This window comes from Diceros bicornis, chromosome 9, assembly GCF_020826845.1.
Source record: "Diceros bicornis minor isolate mBicDic1 chromosome 9, mDicBic1.mat.cur, whole genome shotgun sequence".
NCBI lineage: Eukaryota > Metazoa > Chordata > Mammalia > Perissodactyla > Rhinocerotidae > Diceros > Diceros bicornis.
In genome coordinates this window covers 3,726,202-3,740,623 of record NC_080748.1, presented here as the reverse complement: position 1 = coordinate 3,740,623, position 14,422 = coordinate 3,726,202, and the positions used below count along the sequence as shown (strand labels likewise).

Sequence of the window (14,422 nt, the reverse complement as noted above, 5' to 3'; positions counted from 1 at the left end):
CTCAGGAGCTCTTCCTGAGGCATCTGACCAAAGTGGTGGTAGGCGCGCACCTGCAGCCCTCTGCTCTTGACCTTTCCAAACTCTGACCTTCCCATTTCTCACAGGTAGAAGGCTCTTCAGCCCTCCTTTCTGACATTGTAAAAGAATAAAAACATTTCATGTAAAGCTTGAGAAGCAGAGTCACTTCTTCTGTCTCTTATTGTCTCGTTGTGGTATTTTATGGCTGCCAGTTTTTTTGTTTAATTCAGTGAGGAAGCTTCGCCCTGAGCTAACATGTGTTTCCAATCTTCCTCTTTTTGTATGTGAGCTGCCACCACAGCATGGCCACTGACAGACGAGTGGTGTAGGTCCACGCCCGGGAACCAAACTCGGGCCACTGAAGCAGAGTGAGCAGAACTTAACCACTACGCCACCGAGGCTGGCCCCAGTTTTTTTTTTAAGCCTACCTTTAATTTTTTTTTTAATTTTATTTATTTTTTTCCCCCAAAGCCCCAGGAGATAGTTGTATGTCATAGCTGCATATCCTTCTAGTTGCTGTATGTGGGATGCGGCCCCAGCATGGCCGGGGAAGCCGTGCGTTGGTGCGCACCCGGGATCGAACCCGAGCCGCCAGCAGCAGAGCCCACGCACTCAACCACTAAGCCACGGGGCTGGCCCCAGTTTTTGTTTTAAATGCCATTCTTACTTCCCATGCTCTAGTCAGATATGTTATTAAATGGTGTTCACAAACCCTAGTTATGATTCTAATGGAGATGGCATCAATTTCGATGATGGCGTCAGGAAGAAGATGAAGAAATAAATGAAGGAGTGTTTAAGCTCACTGTGGTAAAGGAGGATCTGAGAATTATGAAATAATGTGGCTGAGGGGTTGGTGCAGCCCGAGTCACAACACGATCATGCCTACCACCCTTTTCTCACCAGGGAAATTTGTTTGTTTATTTATTTTTATATTTTTATTATTTCTTTTTTGCCAATCTGGTGGGTGAGAAGTGATATTTCATTGTTACATCTATATGCTTTTGCGTGTGTGTGTGTGTGTGAGGAAGATCAGCCTTGAGCTAACATCTATGCCAATCTTCCTCTTTTTGCTGAGGAAGTCTGGCCCTGAGCTAACATCCATGCCCATCTTCCTCCACTTTATATGGGACGCCACCACAGCATGGCCTGACAAGCGGTGCATCGGTGCATGCCCGGGATCTGAACCCAGGCCCACAGCAGCAGAGCATGCGCACTTATCCGCTACACCACGGGCTGGCCCCCTCACCAGGGAAATTTAATTCTCAGTCTTCCTTTCCCTCTCGGAGGTTCTCTTCTTATCTCCTCCCACCCCCACACCTTTCATCTTAAAAGCAAATAAAACGCACATCTGAATTGACAGGAGTTTTCTGGAAACCAATACACTCATTCCCATCTTCACTGGCCTATCTCATTTTAGTGAAAACTGTATATAAAATGCCACATTTCACCATTGTGTTTATACATACAGCTGCTCTTAAATCCCCAATTCCTCCTTCAAACCTTCCCCACCAGTGCTGGGTGGTGGGTTCCCTCCAGCACCAGGCACTCTTTTCAGATCTCTGTCACTGTCTGCGCCATGCATTTTAGCATTCAATTATGTTCTCTATTTTATTGGTCTTTAATCATTTCATATGGATTAGTCTTGCTTTTTAAGGCAGATTGCATTTTCCTAAAGATGGCCACTATTTTGTCCCCCGCAATGTGCTGTTGACACTCTTCCTGTTGGTGGTAGGTCCAATGAAAGAGCTAGCTGACTTAATATATAAATAGGATGGCTCTACCTTCTGGAGAATCTAGATAAATCATAAGGGCAAGACAGTACAAATTTGCCCTGTTGCCAAAATCTCTCACTTTTAGGTGGTAAAATATTACTGCTTTTTGGAAGCAAACAGGACACATACTGAGGATATAACCATTCCGTAGATTGTCTGAGCATTTGGTTTTAGTATCTGAAGATTTGAGCAGCTTTCTGTACTGGCCCTCACGGAAGCTGTTTAAATAGGTGGTGGTTAGAGGAGACACCATTCCCCTGAGAAAACCCAACAACTCTATCCTTATTAGACCCCAGCAGCTGAGGAGGGCAAAGGTTGCTGGTTCTGAGCATAAATCCTTTTTTCGGGAATTTATTAAGAAGCCAGATTCTCAGAGTCCCTATAGAAAATTTTTACTAACATTAGACACTTGTTATCCCATGCTTGATAAGATATGGCTTAAACAAGTACTAACATCTCTTTTTTCCTTCAAGTCATCCTTCTGAGATGAAGAGGGGTTCTTCTCACTGCCATCTTACATGTGAGGAAACTGCAGTACAGAGTGATTAAATGAGTTGTCCATGAATACGTTTGGATAGGGAGTCCTGGGCCGTGGGTCTGCCGGGTCACACCACCTAATGCGCAGGGTGGCCACGCAGCCTGCTTCGCCCAAGTCATACTGGGTTATGCATCTTATCTCAGCACAATTATTAATAGTGTCTCATTGAATTTTCAAAAGTATCCCAGTTGGAGTGATAAATTGTATGGTTACCCTCCTAATACAGAAGATCCTAGGACATTTTTAGTTGACTAACAGTCTATAGTGATTTGCATTAGTGCTTATTGTTCTTATCAGACTCAGATCTTATTTAATTTGGGAAACTTGTACTCTGCAAAGATTGTTGGAGGATTTCAGGGTCCAAAAAGGCCTCCCGGCATTCTTTCCCTTGCTTCAGGCTTGCACTTTGTCTGTAATGTAAATTTCTTGTTCAGGCTGCTGAAGCACTTTCTCATTTAACAGATCTAAACCAACACTGCGTTTTTAGCAGCTTCTTGAGAGAGCAGAATTAGAAAGATACTGCCTGCAAGTCATGTATGTGTGTGCGTGCTCACACAAGTGATCACGCCTGCTTGGAAGCATTTTCCTTCGGAAAAGTCATCTCTAAGCTAATGGAAGTTGTCGTAATGAGAATGATGTTGGTAATAACAGCTACCAATTAGTGCATGCTTACTGGGCGCGATGCACTGTCCCAGCCCTTTACGTGCATTAACTCTTCCAGTCTTCACAATAATCCTATTGGGTGAGATAACATTATTATCACCATTTTACAGATGAGGAAACTGAAGCATAGAGAAAGAACGTTATTTGCACAAGCCCTCACAGCTAATAAATGGAGAGCAACCAATTCAAACTGAGTAAGGAAGGAACCCGCCCTGGCAGCTGACAGCCAGGTCATAATGTTCCCATCTGTGCATGAACAATTTTCATAGACTCTAAAGAAGACTCAGACACGTCCACTCTGTGACCAGGGTGGAATGGGATGGAAATAGGACTACTCTGTTCATGTCTGAACCTAGAAAGAAAGGACGCTCTCAACTAGAAATAACATAATACCCCTCTCTTCCAGCTAACATGAGCTTCTTTACTCATGACAGCTTTAGCCTTCTTTAATCCTCCTGCCTCCTAGATAAAAGTTACCAAGATGCCCAACCACCAGTTTGTCATTACTTCCTGAGGGTGCCCAATTCAAACTGACTCTTGCTTCCCTAGACTCTCCTTCGAATCTCCCAACACAAGCCAATTTTATAATAAGCCCCTTCAAGCTCCATCTTACTGAGAGCCTCATGGTTTTCTTGGCCTGCTCTTTCACTTGAACTTAAGAAGCAAGTTAACTAAACCTAGCTTTGTTTGATGGCAGATATGTTCCTGGTGGTCTTTGGTTGGTGGGCTTTGACAATGCCCAAGTCATCCGACTCCAGGGCCCATATCTCTTAGCACTATTACAAATGTCTCTCCTTATGCTATTCTGACTCCCAATGATATGTCACAGATGTTCAGTAATATCACATTGATATGGGCCTCTCCCACCCCAGTCAGGGAGGGCACAAAGCTAGGGAAATAAAAGAGAAAGGAATTTCTAGAATATGATATGAAATGCTGCAAGAGGCCGAGTGTGAAGAGGACTGAGAAGGGGCCACCAGACCTAATGAGAGCAGTCTTAGTGGAGAAAAAAGTCAGATCTCAAGGGATTTAGGATGGGGGAAGCAGAAGCAGTAAGGGAGACTACATTTTTTTTTTTTTTTTGGTGAGGAAGATCAGCCCTTAGCTAACAACTGTTGCCAACCTTCCTCTTTTTGCTGAGGAAGATTAGCCCTGAGCTAACATCTGTGCCCATCTTCCTCTATTTTATGTATGGGATGCTGCCACAGCATGGCTTGATGAGTGGTATGTAGGTCGACGCCTGGATCTGAACCTGTGAACCCCAGGCCACCAAAGCAGAGAGCACGAACTCAACCACTATGCCACTGGGCCGGCCCCTACTTTTTTTTTTTTTTTAAATCACTGAATATTTCTTTTATTCTTGGGTATTTTCCTCTTTTTAGAAAACTGGAAAAATAAAAACAATACACAACAAACAAACCTAAACAAGAGATGCTAGATTCTGCGACATTTACCACTTTGTAAATCCATTGGTAAAACATAAAACCTAAGAACACCCATTTACTGAAGTTATAAGCATAATAAAATGCAAGGGAGCTCCCTTTTAACATAGGAAGCCAACTGAAATAGGGGGAAAACCTAAGAATATTGTACTCAAATCATCAAAATACAAATGAATTTTGTGAAGACTCTGATTCCAGACTGCCACCCTCACTGTCCTCCTCGCCCTTTTACTGGAATCTCTGAAACCATTTAGCTTGGGGGAGAAAGTAGATTTTAGTAGAGTGAGAAAAATGCCAAACATCCATGGCAACTTAGAATTTTCCCACTTTCTTTACATGTTCAATTGAGACCTCCATAAAATTATAAATGAAAGAACACATTATGAGCACTTTCTTTGAAAGAGAAATAAAAGGGTCTTGCCTGGAAATAAAATTTCGGAGTCTATGTCCTTCTAAGGGAGACTACTTTTTAAATGAAGTTTCAGATGAAGAGGAGAGAGATTATTTCTCTGTTTGCTCAAATTACAAATTATAATTGCCACTAATGACTACTTACTACTCTGTCGATTAGTTAACAAGCCCTCAGCCTGGCTCAGTGTACTTTCTGATTTGTTCCCTTTTTTGATGAGTATTGAGAGCCTATTATTCATCTAAAAGTAGGCTAAGCTCCATGAGGAACATGAAAGAACTAAAGGACACTATCCCTACTACTTGAGTAGTTGAATAAATCTGTTCTCTATCCTCTTGAAGGAAAGCATGTACAGGCTGCCACCCCTGGGATGGCCTAGAGTAGGGTTTTCTCAAAAGCCAAAGTTAGGTGAATGCAGAAGTTAGGGCATTACCTGTATTTGCTACTTTCTACATATTTGCAAAATTTTACTCCATTCTGAGTGCTTTCAAGCTAATGCTGCATTATTACTACCATTGGAAGTTTTATTTCTTCATGATTATATGTGCATGGAGAAAAGTGAGGAAGACTGCACTCCAGTTTGTTAATATAGGTTACCTGGGATGAGGGGCAGGGAGAAGCAAGTGGAAAAGAAAAAAGATTGCATCTGAAAAGTATAATATGAACTCAACAACAACAAAATAAACACCTGATGAAAAAATGCACAGAGGATCTGAACATTTTTCCAAAGAAGATGTACAGATGGCCAATGCGCACATCTGATGTTCAACATCACTAATTATGACACCTCACACGTGTCAGAATGGCTATTATTAAAAAGACAAGAAATAACAAATGTTGGAGAGGATGTGGAGAAAAGGGAACCCTCATACACTGCTGGTGGGAATGCAAACTGGTACAGCCTCTATGAAAAACAGAATGGAGATTCCTCAGAAAATTAAAAATAGAAATACCATATGATCTAGCTATTCCACTGCTGGGTATTTATCCAAAGAACGTGAAAACTCTATTTTGAAAAGAAATATGCACCCCTATGTTCACTGCAGCATTATTCGCTATAGCCAAGACTTGCAAGCAACCTAAGTGCCCATCAAAGGATCAATGGTTAAAGATGTGGTATATATACAGTGGAATACTACTTAGCCATAAAAAGATGAAATCTTGCCATTTGTGACAACGTGGATGGACCTCAAGGGTATTATGCCAAGTGAAATAAGTCAGACAGAGAAAGCCAAATACCATACAATTTCACTCATATTGGAAGATAAACAAACAAACACATAAATACAAAGAACAGATTGGTGTTTACCAGAGGAGGAGGTGGGGGGGAAGGTGAAAGGGTTAAAGGGGGACATTGTATGATGACAGATAGAAACTAGACTTTTGGTGGTGAACACAATGTAGTCCATACAGAAGTCAAAATATAATGATGTACGTCTGAAATTTATATAATGTTATAAACCAATGTGACTTCAATAGAAAGTATAATATGCATAGTATAATATGACCACATTTATTAAAATTATATGTGTATATGAACATTAATTAAAAAACAGATCTACATCTGGTGACATACAGTAACAAAAGGAGCAGCAACTGAAGGATACTGGGTGCCTAGTAGGTAATGTGCTTCATGGTTAATTCCCTCAACTGCCAGAGGAGGTGGGTATTATTCTCTCTATTCTAGAAATGACAAATGAAGACTCAGAGAATAGCATAGTAACATAATACATGGCAGAGAGTATTAAAACCAGCTCTGATTCCAAAGACCAGGATGCTTTTCCACTGTGAACAATCGGTCAGTCTGCCCCCCTTTCCTCCTACCTTCTGAATGTAGGTCTTTCCATGTTTCTGTTTCTGACTCTTTCCTTAACTTTCTCCCTTGTTGACAATCTGTTCCATGAGCCTCTAGTCATGGATTCATCAGATATTTAAGGAGCATGTACCGTGTGCCAGGCACTCTTCCAGGCTTTAGCAGCGAGCCAATAAGACCAAAGTTCCTACCCTCCTGGAGCTTACATTCCGGTGCTTGTTGATGGGGAGATAGGCAATAAAACAGATCAGCATGTAAAACGTGTCAGATGCTGAGAACTGCTAAGAAGAAAAGTGAAGCATGGAAAGGGTAGGTGGGTGTTGGGGTGTTTGTAGTAGTCAGGCAGTTCTGGGAAGGGTGGGAGGGAAAGAAGCCTGGAGGCGTTTGGGAGAAAGCATTTCCAGTGGAACAAGTGGCCAGCAAAGGCCCCGAGCTGGACAACCACTCGACATCCTGAAGGGGCCAGATGGAGGCCTGTACGGACAGGTCACAGAATAGGGGGTCAGAGGCACCCTGTATAGAGCTTTGCGCCAGTGTGAGCACCTGTGGCTAACGAGGATGGCTAACACCTCTGAGCTGCTAGTGGGTGCTGGGAGCACTGCTGGGCACTTTACATGATAAGCTTGTTTAATCCACACAGACCCCCAACACATCGGCCTTTTTCATCCCTCATTACCTGCTGTGTGACGTCCGGAGTCCTGAGCCAGGCACTCAAGGGCTCCGCCATTTGCCCACAACCTGACTTACCTCTTACTCTCCCCTAGGACCAGCCCATGCTTTCCCACCCTAGACATTAAAGGGAATGATCACTGGGGGCAATGGCCCTTCAGTCTTCTCTGGGAACTTGACAGCTTCATAGAGGCTGATTCCACCATGACTGGAGTAATAGAGGCTCAAGTGTGTAAACCAGATGCCAATTTATTATCTTACATTATGAAATAACTGCCAGGAGCACGAGGTCTTCATGTTCTCCTGCCTGGCCTTCTTCCCCTGGTTGTCAGAAGTCAGAAGTTAACAGGCAAGTATGGAATGAGAGGAAGCAGATGTGACTTGATATGGACTAGACAAGCGTGTCCCCACACAAGGACTAGACCTGTGAGGGATGCCACCGGTTCAGTGGAACCAGGCGCCTTCCCCTTGACACGGCTTGGGTGGACATGTCAACTGAGCCTCATTGTCCCTTTGCTTTGTCTCTGTTGTGGACGGCCGCTTCCTGACTGACACATCTTTAGTATCACAGTCTCCTTATTGAAGGTGACTCTCTGCCACCTCAGCTCTGGCCCTGGACGTGTTGATTAGAGTTTTACTTCCACAGGCAATCTTATTTCTCTCCACTAGGTGTTTGATCACAGATACTACAGCCCCCCAGGGATGACCAGGTGGAATATTGTACCCATGCTCACAGGGAGTTCTGAGAGCTGAAATAGGTGTCTCCACCCTGCAGTTACTTCACCCAGGTAGCCTGAAAACTGCCTGGAAGGGAGCTGGCTTCCAGTACACATTGTGACCCCCTGGGAACACATCTCTGGCCTCTGTCCCTTCCTTGCCCTGCGATGCTGTCCCTCACCTCTGCCACTGAAATCCCACCTCCGAAGTGCTGAACTGGGCCTGCCGGGGGTGGTCTCCTCAGTACCCACAGCACTCTGTGCCTCTGCTGCCTGTATCGAATCCTGCCCTTGATCCACAGTTTCTTTACAAACATGTCTTGTCTCTCCTGCTGCATCATTTGCTCCTCTGAGGCTGGCACCACAATCTTAGCCATCAATCTTTACTGTTTCTCACGTCGTTTAGCCTGGTGCCATGTATCTAGCAGATGCTTAATTTGTTGAAAAATGAATGCATAAGGAAGAAATCCCATATTGTAAATATAAAACGTAAAAACACAAACAAAAAAACTCTTAATAAATTGTAGTACTTTTAGGCTTATGAAATGCTTTTCTTCACAATATCTCAATTTATCTTCACAACTCTGTAGAGGGGAGCTTCTATCCCTTTAAAATTAGGCTTTTGTCTTAAATTTCCATTAAACTTTATCTTAGAACCTCTGAACCCAACAGATAAAATCCCGAGTTGGGTGCTGATATGTCAGAGGGGTGGGTGAGGAACTAGGAATGGGGTCAGGGGAGGAAGGAGCCTGCTGAGAGATCTGGTCGGAAGCGGCAAAAACAGCATCGTTAATCAGAAGCGAAACCCAGAAGCCAGGCCCTGGGGCCTGCGTGGGCGGCTGGCTGGGCAGCCCAGCTGAGCTGGAGTTGGTAGAGCAGTTTCACGTGTGGGCAGCTGGAACTGGCAGATGTCTGTGCCAAGGCTAAGAGTGCCCCGGAAGGAATGCATGGTAGTTTTCTTCCTCTTTTCTTGTGAAAGGATAATTTTCAAAGAACAATTAAAATCATGACTCTCATACAGATACAAAATGAACAACTGTTCAAGATTTTATTTAGCTCATTATTTAGATGAGCAAACTAGGTAGTTGTTAAAACCGGTTCAAAGGAGCAAAGCATACATTTATCTGGAGTCAAGGAATGTCAGATGACTGTACAAAGGAAGCAAAACTGGCTTTTCCAGAGGAAGGACTGCCCGTCACAGGGCAGGATTCACTTGAGTACCTACAGACAAGGAATATCTTGAATTGCTATCAATTCTCCAGAACCTTAGCCTGTCAAGCATGCCTGAAGGGTGTGCTCTAGAGGGCATGTAGCACAAATTCTCCTCACACCACTTTACAGATGCTGAAGTTGGCCAGCCACTTAGTGGAGCCAAAGAAATGGACAAGTGCTGGGCAAGTCACTTACCTCTAAGTCTTGGTTTCCTTATTTGTAATGCAAGGGTGATGCTACTAACTGCTGGGGTTGTTGCAGCATTGAGATACTGCTTTAGGTTATCACAGTGCCCAGGACCTAATAGGTATGTAATAGATATCAGCTGTCACTATCCTGCGACGAGACATCAAACTCCGCCACGGAATGATGCTGGCAGAATGAATGCACGTGGAGACCTTATAACCTTTGTCAACAGAGTCAGAAGCAACGAGTACGTGTGCATTTAGACGTGTCTCTTGTTCCATTTCAGAATTCTCCTGAGAGGAAGATCCTTGCCTCAGTATCTTCTCTCCCCCATCTTGATGATAATGTCATCAGGGAAACTGGTGGCCTTTCTGGGGGTCTGATTTGGACCATCTATAGGTAACCTCCCTTACACAATTCCTCCATGGAAGTCTGTGTATCCACTTAAAGGTCCACACGCACAGACAAGAGCCAGTGCTCCACACGTTGGTCTCATACTGTCACCACTTGCCTGGTCTTAAGTCATGGCTTTCCTTGCTTCCTAACTCACCTCCTTGTGTGTATTCTTGCCTGGCCCTCCTTCCACCCTCCACACAAAAGCTCAAGTAATCTTACCACGTAAACTCGAGCAAGTCACTGCCTTTATTATTCATCTTCAGTGGTTGGACATTGTATTTGTAACGAAATCCAACCTCCTTCACATGGACCATGAGACCCTATATGATAAGATTCTCGCCTATTTCTCCAACTGCCTGAGGAACCAGTCTTCCTGTGCTGTCTGTGCTCCTGCCACACCTCGCTGTCCTCAGAGCTTTTGCACAGTCTCCTCTGCCTGGAATTCTCTCCTCTCTGTTCTTGACAGCGGCTGTTCCTTTTCACTCACCTCCTCAGAAAGGACTTTCCTGACCCCCACATTTAGAGTAGGCTCACCACACCTCCCCATCCTATAACTGACTTAAGCCCCACTCTGTCTTGACCAGCTTCATGAGTCTGTCTTGTTCCCTGCTGTGCTCTCAGACCGCACAGCAGGCACTCTGTACATCTTCGTTGAATGAATAAAAATCTCCTAGTTGACAGATTTTTCATATGCTAATGACAGGCAAGATAAATATTCACTTTATTATTGTTGACAGGAATGTAAATTAATATAGCTTATCTGAAAATAAATTTGGCAATGTGTATCAAGAGGCTTAAAAATACTCTTAACCCCTTAATTCCATTTTGAGGAATCTATTATAAAATAATCAGAGATGGGGTACAAGATGTGGCCTTTTAAAAAAAAAGATGAATAGGAACTAAATGAATATCCAACAGTGGGGACATGGTTACAGAACTCTCAATGTGGGGTACTGCACACTCATTAAGATCACGTCTTCAATGTTAAATAAAAAGGTAGAATAGAAAACTTTCTATTTCGATTTTGCCTAAAAATAAATATATGTACAGAAAATCCCCAAAGAAATACCTACTCTATCGGTTAGATCTATTACTCGGCAGTGAGACTCAGGATGATTTTAATTTTTTGACTCTTGGATATTTCAAATTTTCTAAAATAAGCTGTAATTTTATAATCAGAATAAAATAGTTAAAAAAAAGTCTATAAATCCAGCTTCATATTTATATCTCTGACTTAAATCTGCCACACCAGTTAGATTTAAATTAACTTACCTTTTCGAAAAAATATCTAGGCCTTAATGGGTCAATGAAGTAATCCCTCTGGGAAAAACCCTCTGATATGGGATTTTATTGCCTTTCTCTGTCTACAACTGAATACAGGTATTTGTTATACCAGTCTTATTTCTGGGATTCCTTAAATTAGTTATTTGTTCATTTTACAAATATCTGAGTGTCAACTTTTTGCAAGAGTAGGTATGCACAATATGAAAGTCATTCCAGACAGGGTTCCTGCTGTGAAGAGACTTCTATTCAAATTTAACTCCTTTCAAACTTAATCCACCCCAACTTAACCCCCTACAGCTTTGTGCTCTATTTACAACCTTCTCCAGCTGGCTTGGACAGGATGGTCACAGCCAGCGGCACTTGGACAGCCTGGCAGGAAAAACAGTGAGGACAAGTTAAACCTGGCTGAAGTTTAGAAAGCATTAGCCATCTTGTCGAGACTGGAATGAGACAGCCATGATGACGCTGCCTGGAAAGGGTTTCCAGTCATGGGAACTACTGACAGAATGGAGATTAGTCCAACGATAACTGTGGCTGAAAATAGAGAATAAAAACCTTGAGGACAACATTATTTTAACTTAAATAAACACATACAATACACATTTGTGCATTAGAATCTATTCACGTAAAGTTACAATCATAGGCCTCGACTTCTTTCATGCTTCTAAATGCGACCTCTGAGAAAATGGTAGAGAACCGTGGCTCTAAGGCTCCCTTTTCCTGTTGCAGAGATACCAATCTAGAGCCACCAGCAGCAGAATGTGCTTAGACATTGTCCTTTACACAAAGGAAGAATGGAGGAGAGGTGATGGGGTAATGCCACTGAAAAAAAAAGTTTAACCAAACGTAATTTTCAGGTTCTGGCAAATCAGTTTGCGCTGGGTGTAAAGTCGATGGAAAGGCTATGAAAACTATTTTCTCTTGAGTGCTGCTGCTGAAAGATGCATCCTCCCATAGAAATCCTGATGTAAAAACCAGGCCTCTCTGGGACTGTCAACATAGATATATGTGTCACACATGAATAAACCTAACATAAAGCATGGAACATGACTGACATAAAACGAGTACTGGAGAGTGCTTTGCAACCGTTTTACAAGAAATCAATATTACTGTTTTACACCACAACGGTTCTCTACTGAGGCTGAGTCTTGGCAAATGAAAACCCCTTTGGGTCCGGAGAGCCTTTGGAGTTAGGATGTGCAAAATGGACTTGGAGCTCAGTTTTGGAGGAGCTGGTGGTACAGGTGGAGGGCAACGTGGGAGGGAGTGAGGAGTCAAGATGGGAGGAGGGGGGACACCAAGCACTAGTGAGGTGGTGAGAGGTGGGATGAGGGGGCGCGAAGCCAGGTGGCTGAACACCTTTAAGAAGGATGTCTCCGAGTCAAAACTGAGGCTGTCCCTGTTGCTGGGATGTACACCTGCCATCACTTCCACCTCTTGCAAACCTTCAGCTGAATTAGCCTTTTTTGAGCATGGTGACTGTGAAAACATAAGTTCTCCGGGAATTCACAGAAATCTTAGGGAGGTCATGGGACTTTTAAAGGGTGTGGAATGGAGGTCTGAGCAGTCCTATCTGGAGCTTAAGGAGCAAGGAGACCCCAGCAGACATCTGCATTACCCAAGACTATTTAACACGACTGAGCTTTATATACATATAGACATGTCATTCTTCCTACACCATTACTTTGAAGTTCACATATTTTTAAATAAGGATATGGATATAGAGATGAAAATCATATATAAAAAGTTGAATCTCTGCTTTAAAGCACAAAACATCAGTGAGCATCTTTCAGACGCTCTCTGCCTTTTCTTGTACGCATCCTGATGATGTCCCTCCTGCAGCAACTTCCCAGCTAGTGGCAAGAAAAGGAAGAACATCTCCAGGGTGTGGCTGGGAGGCTTGTGAAGTAAGATGGTCTTAATAATACATGTTCTTATCCCACCAGCCTGCAGAGGTAGAAAAAGCAAATAAGAAATGAAGAGTCTGTTGAAGTAGATAAACAGAGTCTCAAAAATCATAGTACTACTTACTTCCAGGGTAGAGTCTGATGAAAAGTTTTCGTACTTCATCATATACCCAAATCAGAATGGCATATGGCACAGCCACAAACCAATACTGAGGCCTGGAAACAGAAGGGAGGAGGGTGAGTCCTAATGCACCCAAGACAAGGCCTCGCCCTGCCAACAGGCAGAGGGCTTCTTGTTCATGTTCCTTGCCTTACTAGAAAGAACAACAAATACTGGGTCTGCAATGAATTCTCTGGGTGGTCCCTTGTGCGACTTGAGAGAAATGCCCTCATCGCATCAATGTGCAGGTAAGGGTATATGGCAACATATACTCATATACAACGTAAAACTGGAAAGATTCTTCTTTAACCTGGACTGTGATGGCTATTCTTCTGCCCTTGAAGTGACCTGTTGGATGAGGGCAGAGATAAGATGGTGAGGTATGGAAAACCCATTTCCTCTTTGGGGAAAACTAACAGGTCCAAGTCTCTGACTAATATAGAAACAATTGTTTTACCTCTTTTGAAAGACCTGAGGGGAAAGAAGCCCCTGGAATCCTAACATTTCTTTAGGCTGTGACAGCTCAGAATGGGGCTGGCTCCTTCTCCCCCGCTGCTGAAGAGGAACTCACCGGAGCACAGTGAAATTCAGGGCTGGGACACTTCCCAGGCCATAGGAGAGGATCAACGCGATGATAATCTGTGAGGCAATCCCCACCCAGATGACTTTATTTCTACAAGACACATAAAAGCAAACAGATTCTGAATTCCCATGGTCCCAGGACCACATGCCCAGTGGAGTCAATGCCTTATGTGTTACAGGCATGGCCTTCATCATCCCAGCATCGAGGGCCCAGGGTTGAACGAGGCAGCCGGACGCAGGCAGTACCTGAAGAGGCCCTGCTGGAAGATGGAATTCCTCCGGGTTTTCCTGATGATCAGATCTGCTATTTGCTGGATCATGATGCCAATAAAGAAAGCCGTGTAGCCCATCCATTCTACGTACTTCCTCTGGTACCTCGTCTGTCCATGGGCAGAGAAAGAGGAGGCTGTAAGCCTGGGGAGGGAAGACTTCAGGGAGATTTCCATGCAGTTCTGTGGCACTTTACTCTCTTCCCACTTCTCACTAAGATTGAGAGAGGATCACCTCCTTGTGTTTGGAAAGAAACATGTTTCTTCTTTAAGCAGGTGAGTAGGAAAAGATGTTAATTCAATTGATTTGGCCCAACTGTGGGCATTGCTGGACTAGTTACTCCTCCATACCAACTGCAAAGCTAATGGAAAAAACTGAGCTCCAG

General features: G+C 43.4%; 1 protein-coding gene across 2 annotated transcripts in view; it reads right to left on the bottom strand.

Moving 5' to 3' along the window:
• Positions 1-10,536: 10,536 nt before the first annotated feature.
• Positions 10,537-14,422, bottom strand: part of ATP12A (ATPase H+/K+ transporting non-gastric alpha2 subunit) — a 30,246-nt gene continuing 26,360 nt past the window's right edge. Inside the window, exons 20-23 of one of the 2 annotated variants that reach the window (XM_058547770.1) lie at positions 14,014-14,147; positions 13,757-13,858; positions 13,150-13,241; positions 10,537-13,065 (exon numbers count right to left, since the gene is read on the bottom strand). In XM_058547770.1, coding sequence (XP_058403753.1) covers positions 13,037-13,065; positions 13,150-13,241; positions 13,757-13,858; positions 14,014-14,147 — 357 coding nt within the window. In that variant the 3' untranslated portion in view covers positions 10,537-13,036. The other variant, XM_058547771.1, reaches the window with a different exon arrangement.